The sequence below is a fragment of the Styela clava genome, chromosome 4, assembly GCF_964204865.1.
Source record: "Styela clava chromosome 4, kaStyClav1.hap1.2, whole genome shotgun sequence".
NCBI classification, from domain to species: Eukaryota; Metazoa; Chordata; class Ascidiacea; order Stolidobranchia; family Styelidae; genus Styela; species Styela clava.
This window is the reverse complement of record NC_135253.1, coordinates 18,114,142-18,126,051: the sequence shown is the minus strand read 5'-3', so window position 1 is coordinate 18,126,051 and position 11,910 is coordinate 18,114,142. Positions and strand designations below refer to the sequence as shown.

Sequence of the window (11,910 nt, the reverse complement as noted above, 5' to 3'; positions counted from 1 at the left end):
CATCAGCAAAGTTTCTGATCAAGGTATATCAAAACACAGGAACTCGTTTTTTTGCAACAGTAACATGAGGATTTATTAATTTTAAGGTACAATTAGTAACCCAACAGAGAGTTTAGACATGTTTTTGAGGGTTTTAGACAATGTCCAAGGTCGAGAACAAAACTGTAAGAAAAAAATAAGGACTATGCCATTTACAACTAATTCTTGTAGACAAATAATTTGTGTTACAATGCATTGGACAGACAGCAGACAGACCTGGTAGTAATCGGTACGCATCATGATTGCATAAATTTTTCTTGTGACAAGTTGCGATTAGAATAATAGTTTGTTTTGCCTTTAATAGAGTACATATTATAAAGCTAAAGATTTGGTTTTATTTTTATCTAAACCGGTTCAGGGACATCACGATGAGTGACGTAAAAGCCAATTTGCCGCAGGTAAGTTTAAACAAGTTTTAAAGAGTATTCACATAGAATTTTTCAAAATGAAGTTTTTGCTTGTAAAAAGTTGATATTATTAAACACGGAAAGTAATGTATTGGTTGAAACAAGATAAACTTATTTATTAAGGCTCACTTGATCATTCATAAATTTTATTTCAAGCTAAATTTTGAAGAGGTACATAAAACATTCACTTGGGATAATACCTCAAGTACGATACATCACGTATATCAATATCACACAATATTTTTATTATAGACATTTAGCCAAAAAGCGGCTGAATGCGTACCTCGTTACGTCGGGCATTCAATCGGTGGAAGTGTATTCTTTCTTGCATATGCAATGGCAAACACTGGAATCGTGACATTCAGGCAAGTATATATATGAAATATTTGGTAGCAATTTAGTGCGTCTTCTAAAAATACAATCATTCGTTATATTTAACGAACACGAGTAACTTCGAGATCCAATCGTCACCCATACGAGTTTCTTACACGTTTACCTATAGGCGGTATCCATCTAGTAGAACACGAACATTATTATCAATGCAATCAAAGGACAATTTTGACGAACTCGAAACTTCAATAGTCTGTTGTTCGTCACAAGGTTTACGTGTTTACTTGTAATCTGATGCATAACCGATGACGTCAATTGTAGCAAACCTTTTTTTATTTATTTTATGGATTCATCAGATTTATGGTCGGTCATGTATAACTGGTGGCTCAGAGGTAGTAAAAAATAAAGTAATAACATCGAGTCAGCGTGTATATGTATATATATTCAGCTTCAATTTATGAGCCATATTAAGCTTGAAATAACACAAATAACATTTTTAAATATACAATATATTTGGGTTAATAAAGCTATATATGATAATATAACTTTTTGAGTAAAATGAATTTAAAACTAGATTAAGAGAATACATCAGCAGGCTTCATTCAAAGTTACTAACTTATTCCAGATTGAGATAATGTTTTAATTACACGATAATAATATCTTTATTAATGTTTTCATCAACTAACAATTTGACACCGTAAATAACGTATACAGCAGTTCGTTGTTATTGTTAACCAAATTCATTAACAAGAACCCAATTCAGACCTCTTAATTTGAAAGTATAAATATCATAAATGACTATTCAGTCAAGATATTTTAACAGTCATTTGCCATTATATTCTGAAGAATGGTGAGGTATACCCTCTATTTCAATTCAATTAAAATGATTTATTACTGACTATACGAGTGACTAGTGATACAGGGGAGCTTGATAAAAACCTATTTTTGAATACGGTTAAATATAAGTAGTACGAGATGAACCTCATTTGTATAAATTTTTGTGAATTATTGCTGCCATATTCATTTGCATTCTAAATCATACGAATCAAAAAAATATTGATTTTATTATTCAAAAGGAACAATTGGTGACTTTCTAACCTTTTAAACGTACCTAGTTCAATGAAAGATAAACATTCATCAGGCGGACAACGCGTGATTAGATAACTACATCAATGTGTTCCTGTTTTTGATAAATGAGAAACAACTGTATCGTATACAAAGCATTTCGAAATCATCGCCAGATTATATGATTGTAATCTATGAAAGTTAAACTGAATAAAAAAAACTATCAAAAAAATTACCGAATACTAATAATTTACAAAACGACTATTCAAATAATAATTATGTACCAAGCGACGGAGTCCCGAATGGTTAGTTCGATGTTGTATATAATTCTGACTGTATTTCTGAAGATCGCAAAATGTTTTTTGGCAGAGCTTTTTGGTCAGTGGGATTCTCTGAAATGAACAAATTTATACTACTGTAATGTTTGGACATGCTTATCAATTATTGTGGAAAATGAAAATTTTCTTCGGTTTAGCTCAATTTTAGTATCATTGAAAATAAGTTATTTTTGTAGACCCGGTTGGTTAGCATAAAATAGCATGTATATACAAAGATCCCAGGATCCCAGTTTTGTCAAAATAATATAAAAACCACCTCTAAATATCCATTAAACTTGTATCATTATTTCAGCGTTGTCATAGCAATGGAAGCATATTTTACTGGCTGTTCTCTTCTTCACATACAAGAGATGGTGCAAGGACAGAATCATGGAGAAGAACGCATAAATTACTTTGTATGCTTTTAATTTATTTTTTCTAGCTGTCATTTTTTAAATTGTGTTAATCTCTTAATATTTTCCCCTCATCGATCAAATTCAAAAATGCCCTATTACTGGATCATTGGCAAGAAAGATGAAATTATGCAAAGAGCATTCAATTCTAAATTGTTGTCAAAGATATTAAATTGCGTTTTAAATTTTCTCCATTTCATCTACACCTGATGTCTCATCTCATTTGAAGATACGAAAAATTGGGTCTAAAATAGTTTTATATTAGGTTTCAAACACTTGGATGCTCCATTTAATCTTGCCCTAAAATCCCACTCACAAATATAGGCGTCACGGCGATGGCTCTATATTGCTTCCAAGTCTTTGGCATATTAATGGGAAACTTTCTTCCGGCCAACGTAGAATTGATCGCCTGGCTAATGTCAGCACTATGTAATAAAATAATAGCAGTTTTTCCTGAGCCCGACGACGTAAATTTTTTTTTTCGATTAATACTCGGCGGTAAAACGTCGAATTTGAAAAAAAGAAACGGTTTATACATTTATCTGGTTACATATTTTGGTACTCCCGAAGTATGTGAACCAAGATGGCCAACTCCCGGTACTCCCGGTACCGTGTTAGGGTTAGGACATAATTTCGGGTACAATACGGGAGTCGTCACTTGGCTAGTCCCAGAACTAGATAGAACTAAAATAGGGAAAATTGGAGTAAAATTATGGTCTGAGCCTAACCTGTACACATACTACGTTGCGGTGTCCGCCATCTTGGTTCACATACTTCGAGAATACCCATATTTTGTACATACCTGTAAACGTATAATATTTACTTTCTATATTCCAACATTTCAGCTTGCCATTGAAAAGCATTTGTGCAAGAAAACACGTCAATTTATCAGATTCTTGTTTCTCATTGACGTGATCAACTGTGAGTACCATTACGTACTTTTAACAGTTAATTCTAAACTACAAAGTTGAATCAACCGTTCCATGAAACTTTATGGGTTTCCGAATTTTGGGTCAACTTGCCATCGACTATTGAAGATAGATTTGCTCTTTTTAACTGCTAAAAATTCGGAGTTTACAACGTTTATTTAATATTATGATATATGTAAAAAAAGGCTGTTTCCATTTTCCAAGCATCTATAAAATATAGAATATAAAATATGGAGTGGAGACAAGAAAAGCCGGTTTGGATTGTTAATTGCTCATAATTCAGCAGTGATAATAAGCCTATTTATCTTATACAAGTTGTGCACCTCAAGCAATATTACTGGAAAACTGGATCGCAGGTAATATGGCAGCATCGGTGTGATAAAAATATTAGTGCTGATTTTTTTTATATATTTATTCAATCCCTTTTTCATATAGGCACCGCTTTCTACTACAAAATTTGCCAATCATTATTTGAGTCTCTTGTGTTTGAAAACCATGTTCAAGTTAAATACAGGTAATGTTTTCTGACACTATTTTTTTCTGGCATTTATATTCACTGTCGAATAGTTTTCCTTAGCGCATATTACTTAGGGATCGATCCTGCGTGATCAAGGAAATCAAAATAATCAGTTTCATCAATAGATTTATGAATAAGTTACATAAAGCAAAATTTGACGTTCATTTCGATAGCTCAAATCTGGCTTTCCGTGGTATAATTTGGTTTATCATTGTACTCCGGGCTCACAATATATATTTTTATTTAGCAATATATTGTATTTTATGTAGCTTTGTTGCATTATCAATTGTCTGTGTGTTGACCTTTTGTTATTACGACTAAAGAATCTCAAAACGCTCAGGGTCACGAATTGCGCTTATGACTATATGACACATTTATATGCAGCTGAACTTGTTTATGAGAATCGAGTGATTACTTTAAATGTGTGGATGATTTCCAACATATGCTAACTTATAGCATGTTGTTTATAAATCATTTAGAATCTATATTGAATTATGTATACAGAACTGGAACAACAATTATTGCCTGTACTCTGACCACAGTATTTCTCATCGGAATGGAATATGGTAAGATTTATATATATTTCACAAAGAAATTGAAGGTGATATGTTATCCCCACTTTGAAGATTTTGTTCAAACGTAATGATTTTTCAAACTATATTTTCTGCAACGCATGACAGATCTATAATACCATTCAGTAGCGTACAACATATGAATGTTTTGATATCATATTATGGTTTTATTTAAATAAGGGTTGTTTAAATATAACTTATGATAAACGTATTCAATGTTTTAGGTCAGAAATATTGGCTGAAGTCTCACAGATCTTCACAGGTAAAATGTATTTTAATTTATTGTAATTAACAGTTGGGGTTACGTGGAACTAACTATATTTCCTTGCTTTATATGCCTTTGCGCAGGTGTCTCCGTATGCGTATAACGCAAGGATGCTATAGCAAGAGTGAAAATGAATATTCTATTCAATTCAACAGTTTTGCTGCACACTAACACAAATGTATTTCTATAACGTTTCGTCTGACCGACTTTCAACCGTATTTTTGTAACGTTCGTCTGACCGACAAGCTTCAGACAAGCAACTGTGGCAAGAAACGCAATGGCATGACATGTACATAAATAATGGTATCAAATGTTGGGTCTGTTTACGATACAGAAATACATCTGTGTTAGTGTGCGGCAAGAATCTTGAATTGAATAGATTAATTTCTTTTTATGGCCTAATTTGTAACAGTAATTATTATCAATCATTTCCAAACTAACTTCTTGAGATTTGAGGCATAGTATCGAGTTCTAAATAATTTCAAATGAGTTTTTCGAAATATATAGGTAATTCATTCAATACAAAAATTAGAATTGTTATTTTTATCCCCAATAAAAACTATTTGCTAGTATAATAACACCAAAGGAAGCAAAGAATGAGAGTGGGGCAATGGCAAATTCATAACTTCTATAGTAATGAGTACAAATACGTGATTATACCAAACTATCACTACTAAATCGTTGTATTCATGATGTACTTTTCAATGGCAGAAATTGATTACAAGTATCAATATGTCCCGAGTTCAAGCTGATGTCATTCACCTCGATCAAAGTGAGTAAAATTTGCACCCTTGATTTCACTTTACTGACCTAAAAATAAAACTTGCTCATTAAAACAAAAAGAACTAAAAAAAAAACAGTTCATTTCGCATTTGACAAAAGCTATTAAAATAGACTAAATGTTCTTTATGAGCATGTTTATTAATTTTAAAACTAACATCGTGTTTTTCATTTTATTTTACGCAAAATATGATTTTTGATATTGCGATATTTTTACGGTGTTAGTGAGTTGTGTTATGTTTTGGAGGGTTTTTGAAACTTTTTACTGAAGATCTGTACTTTGGGGAACCACACGGAAAGACGACATCCATTATTCCCTTAATATTTATACTTTAAACAAGGCTTAGTTTTTAATTTTGACAGAAGATGAAAATTGGCTATTTAGTTTAACTCGTATCAATGGTGAGTTATAACGAACATTTTACTACATATATCCCAATTTACCAATGCATGATTGTTTTTTTGCAAAGCAGTTCCGAATGTATGAACTTATGAACTGAAAATATGAACTACAATGAATGAATATAAAATATGAAAGTATTATTGCTTCATAGGTAACAGTCACAGAATACAGCCTGAAAAAGAAAAAAGAATAAATTTGGAAGGTAAATGTATATACAACATATTTATCTGCGAATTAATATCAAAAAATGTCAGTGTGACGTAACCAGGCAAAAAAAAACTACAGCGTAATTTAAATATTTCAGCCGTTGAAAGAGAAATGAACAACTACAATAGTAAACGACCAGTATTACTCCTTCTATTTATGCTTTTGTTATTTTCAACAATTACCGTCAGTTACGACACAGTCAGCTCGGAGGAGTTGAAAATAATATTCAATGCAAGCACTCAATGCTCCGGATTGTCGCAACCGATTGCTTTTGCAAATTTCGACATCAGGGTCAGTCCACTACTTACTAGTTTTTCACTTTTTCGCTTTCTTTCTTGGTATTGAAAAATAAAAATTGGTTAAACGATGATTTTTAATATTACAGATTTTCAGTGCAACAGCTATAGTCATCTTTGCACTAAAGAATTACACTTTGATGCTGCCTGTCTGCGTGGAGGAATTGAAGTAAGGCTTTTTCTTATCAAAGATGATTTTTATTGAAATTTATTTTCCAAACGCTTTTACTAATTTAATCATTTATGTTCCTATCATAACCTTGCATTTCTCTAAATTCCAGAAATAGTTTCAACAAAGCAAGACTGTTTCTAATATTGCATCAATTGTGCTCCGTACAAATTTAAAGATATTAAAGCAATGTCATTCACATTTTCTTTCAATTACATAAACATTTTTATAGGAAACAAAAAACTCAACTCAACACAAAAACTGTGAAATTGAAAATTATGTCAAACTGAACTAGAAAAAACTTGATCTGTTATAAATTTACATTTAGATATCCGAAAAAAGAATTTACAACGCTTGTGTTTTGGTCAGAAGCTACCCTGGTTCTGATTTATACATTGTTTGCAATGTCAGTCTACATGACATTCGGAGGTAAATATCGAAATGTATACTATGTAATATTATTACTTTATATAATAACTGTATAAAATTATACGTCCTCTGAAACATATTCAACATCATTTCTCAATAATGGGGTCAGATATGGTATAGTACCGCATGTGACATCCATGAGAAGTACTTCCCCGCTAACAATGTTAGGAGAAAAAAAGTAGAAACAAATCGATTTTAGTTCTACTTCCAACAAAACCAACAAAAGTTGTTTTTTAAATATTTCAAAAAATGTAACGTTCGATTAGTAATATTAGCTTCATAATTATTCATTTCAATTCTCAGCTGAATTTTTTTTTTTTTTTTTAATAAGAATCCGTTTCTCCATTGTTTTTGACGAGCTACGGAAAAAATATTGTCGGATTTCCTTTGGTTTGCATCGCTCTTGCCATGACTTTAAATGCGATGCTTCTCAGAATTATCGGGGTGAGCAGCTGCCATTTTTTTAAATTTTGATTCTTGTTTTTTGATTAGTTTATATATATATACAAGGACTTTTAGTTGCATTTAAACAAAGTTTATGTATATTACTCTAACGCAAACCTTTACATCCGTGATTGTCTTTAATTTTTTGCCTATGTCGATGTTTAAATAAATACTTTTTAAAGCCAGAGTTTGCTAGTTCAGGAGCTATATAGGAACTGTGAATGATTTAATTTTAGCAACAGATTGAGAGGAAATAGTAAATATTAACTATTTACAAATTTTATTTATATCCATACGGGCCCTGTAATTTGTATAAGCAATATAATAAATGAATAATTTGGAAAAATCCCCATTAGGGCAAGAAGGTTTGAAAAAGCGTCTATAGAAGCCATTATATTAAAAATTTATTCAAATAGATTTTAGAATTAATTGTCTTGTATTTGGATGTTCTAAGTTAAAACAACTCCAAGACAAAGTTTATTCCGGATATTGAAATTATAATCATTGATGGAACTCAAAATGTCGGAAACAGGTTCTCTTTGGTATATCGAACTCGCTAACAACAGGCTAACATTGAAAATACATATGTCATGCCATGACGTGAGCTACATTAACACTGAAAAGCTTGAAATAAATTTAAATTATATCATCCGAAATGCCCAATTGCTGCTATTGTCTAACAAAGTCTAAAAACAAAAAAAAAAACAATAATCAGGACATTCCCAGAACGAATTCCCTTGAACCCCACACCACTATTTTTACGGTTATATCCAGTGTGCAGTATTTTAACGTAACATATTTGTATACAGTGCATCAAGCTGATACAGGTATTATTCATTGACAACGACACAGAAAATGTTTTCTGGCTTGTTGTAATATCTTCAATATTTGGATCTCTTCTGTTGGCACTGGTTGTAAAAGACACATTATACCTTGTGGTACTCGCAGGTAACCCGAGTTTTAATATTGGTCATTATATCTTTTATTGAAGTTGAATAATTAAGTTAAAATAATTACCATTTCGCACTGTATTTAGAATATTTTTTCATAGGCGCACTTTCCTCGAACCATATTGTGGTTGTTACATTCCTAATACTTTTATATAAGTAATATTTCATTCTGAATTTGATTAAAGAGTGTAGCAGAAATCGTTATAAAATGTGAAATCCCCCCCAGCAAAAATGTGAGATTCGTGAAAAACACTCTTGCCACGTTTCAGTGCTGCAGATTGTGCTCGCCACATTTTAAGTATTGCAAAATTCATTCTGAATCATAACCCTAACTAGATAATTACTAATTTTATATTTTGGGCGATGGTGGGGGTGTTTTTTAGTGGGGGCTAGATCTTGAACATGTCTTAAGCATTTTATTATTTAGTTACATTCGCTTTGTCTGGTTATTTTCATTTCTATTTTTATTTTCCAGGTTCAGTGACTTGCAACCTGCTCATCATAATCTTTCCTTGCATCTCCTACTTGAAGTTTAAGAAATCCAGAGGAGAATTCAGTTTTGACATTGTACCGGTATGTTAACTGCTTGTCAGAATAGTACTCAATAAAGTTATTAATGCTTGTCATCATATAGTTACAACTAACAATTGCTATGCTTCAACTGTTATTTGATAAGTTCCTGCCCAACATCTTCGATCTCAATATTCATGGGAATATCTGCAAGTACAAAATCAAGCAAATACAGAAATATTCGAACAAACGTGTAAATATTGGATACAATACAATCTCTTAAATTATATCAGATTCAGTTTGACTAATTTAGCTTTTTGCTATTTATTTTAACAGTATTGATTTTAATGATTTGTTGTTTAATTTTTTTAGGCTTTCTGCAGCCTTCTGTGGCACAGCGTGTTGCTAATTTCTGCACCGTTCACTCTCTACAACCTTGATCCTGACATAGGTATAGGTTGTAAACAAGTTTTCAACATTTACTGGAGATGATCCATCCAACTTTATTTCGAACTACATTTTTCGGCGGTCCGGAAGTATTTGTAAGGAAGACCCTAACCTGATACACATACTATGTTCAGGTTGTGCGCCATCTTGGTACAAATACTTCGGAAGCACCCGTTTTTCTATTAATGAAAAAGTTTGATATGTTTAAGCAAAAGCCATGCATTAAAGTATGATAATCCCTGTTGAACTTAATGACATTTGGTAATGAAAACATACAACTGGGTTAAAATTCAAGAATATAAAACACTATAATCAGAAATTGAACCTTTTGCACAAGTTCATATTTTCTAGCGTGTGTTAGAACTATATTCACAAGGTTGATATTTATATCTCAACTATATATTTCACCATATCACCACAAGGATTGTATAAAGATATTTTTTTACTTTCTTTTACTGCAGTGGAGCAAATTGAAATTTTATTTTGCCAAGCTTCTTGTTGTTTGCTGTATATATTATACCAAGCTAAACAATGAGCAAACACTTTGCATAACTGCGAATATAGAAATGCTTGGGGTTTATTTTATTACTGGATTTTAACATTATTATTTTACAACAAGCTCCATATTATTAAATTCATATACAAATCAAAGAGTCATTATTATCGTGTAAAAACGTCATCAATCAATCTTCAATCACTCAAAGATTACAATATCGAAGGTGAAGACTTACATAATAACAGCTAAATAAAACCCAACATACAGGTTATCAAAATAATGTATAGATCCAATTATTCCCATCACTTATTGCAACAAATAAATGGTTAAAATAAATTTCTATACAAAACTTCAGAAGTGAACAAGCAGAACAAATTTATTCCATTTGGATTGATGGTAGGTAAAGTGCATCAGTTCTTGTAAGAACATACGCAGTATCGCTATATTTTTATATTCCGTGGTTTTGGGCTTGAAAGAAGCCTTTGGATGCGCCAACTTAAAAATAATTTGCTATTTTCATTATCAAATGTAAAAATACATTTTTATTTTATACGATATATTATTATTTTAATTGTGTTGTGACGTTTATATTAATTAATCGATTCAGATAATATGTGATGATGAAGCCAATTTTTTTTAACTAACGTTAATTCATTCGTCGTCCTAAACAAAGTACTGTGTCACGAAGCCCTAGCTTGACAAATTGTCTCTGGGCTCATGCCAAAGGAACGCATGGTAGCGTCATAAGACAAACACTATTAAAGTTAAAGTGAAATGGCGAGTATACAGAGATATTACCTTCTATTAGAATAATTTTATTAATTAAAACAGAAACAAGGAGATGTAAGTACATGTGAATTCTGCATGGTTGAAACTAATGAATTATCTCGGGTCGGACTGAACTGGCAAAAAGAAGACTCGACTGGACTAAAATTATTTTTTTTAAATTAATAATTACACCTCGCAATTCAGTCTTTTGTGAAATTCAAAAATGTAAATACAACTAAAACGTCACAGGTCGCTCATATAATCTACAGTCTTCTTCCTTGGTCTTGAAGCACTTCTAGATAACAAATAAAATCTTTTGATATTTTGATTCACCTTCTAACGTCAGGTAAAATATTAGTCATCTTTATACTTCATTGTTCATATTATGAATATATTCCACCATTTTTTATTTTATTTTAGAAGTTTCTGTTCATAAACAATTCTCATGCGAAAAATTCCGGATTTGTCAATTTACAAGCACGTACAGTAGCGAAAGGCATTCTCAATCATTAAAATAGACAAATTTTACAGAGTCGGTTAATAGATGAACGTTTAGTTTCTAAAACGCGCATCGCTATTTTTCTTTTGAAGTCCAACATTTCATATTTGTTCCAATACCAACAACTGTTCGACGTGACACGCTACAAGAATATTTTGAAAACTTTGACTCGTGTACTCATTTATGTTGTGCACCCCTGCCTCAGACACAATAGATAAACACAGCTGAACGGGTAAAATAGTGCAAGCGAGGTTTGAAGTAATCGATTCGTCAATTAGAACAAAGTATGAATCAAAAGTTATTTGCTCTCCCAATATCGTCTACATTAATTTCAATATAATAAATTGTGCTTATCGCACGAAAAAGTCATTGTATAATGCAATGTCACGTAATGTATATCGGTAATATTATGGCCTGTTGTAGACAATGTAACTCTCAAATTTAAGGTCCGCACGGCCTGATGCCACTGTAAACTGTGTGCCTAACACTTCCATATGCCCCTCGCTATTTCAAGGTTGAATTAATAAATTTAACTAATAAGATTTAAAGTGCTGATCGTTTTCATTCTGTGCACTCAAGACTGTGACTGTGAAGTATACAAATTAACCAGTGGAACCAGCACAGATTGCCGTTACCAATAGCCGGCCTGCCACCAACA

At 31.9% G+C, this 11,910-nt stretch overlaps 1 protein-coding gene across 1 annotated transcript; it reads left to right on the top strand.

Annotated features, from left to right (window-relative positions):
• Positions 1–304: 304 nt before the first annotated feature.
• On the top strand, positions 305–10,890 carry LOC120326561 (uncharacterized). The gene is made up of 16 exons (XM_078111753.1): positions 305–437; positions 699–811; positions 2,472–2,574; positions 3,417–3,492; positions 3,936–4,014; positions 4,522–4,583; positions 4,814–4,851; positions 5,566–5,626; positions 6,189–6,239; positions 6,342–6,535; positions 6,630–6,709; positions 7,038–7,138; positions 7,470–7,582; positions 8,392–8,530; positions 9,008–9,105; positions 9,415–10,890. The coding sequence occupies exons 1-16, from the start codon at positions 408–410 to the stop codon at positions 9,532–9,534; spliced, it is 1,458 nt and encodes a 485-aa protein (XP_077967879.1). The 5' UTR covers positions 305–407; the 3' UTR covers positions 9,535–10,890.
• The last annotated feature ends 1,020 nt before the right edge of the window (positions 10,891–11,910 follow it).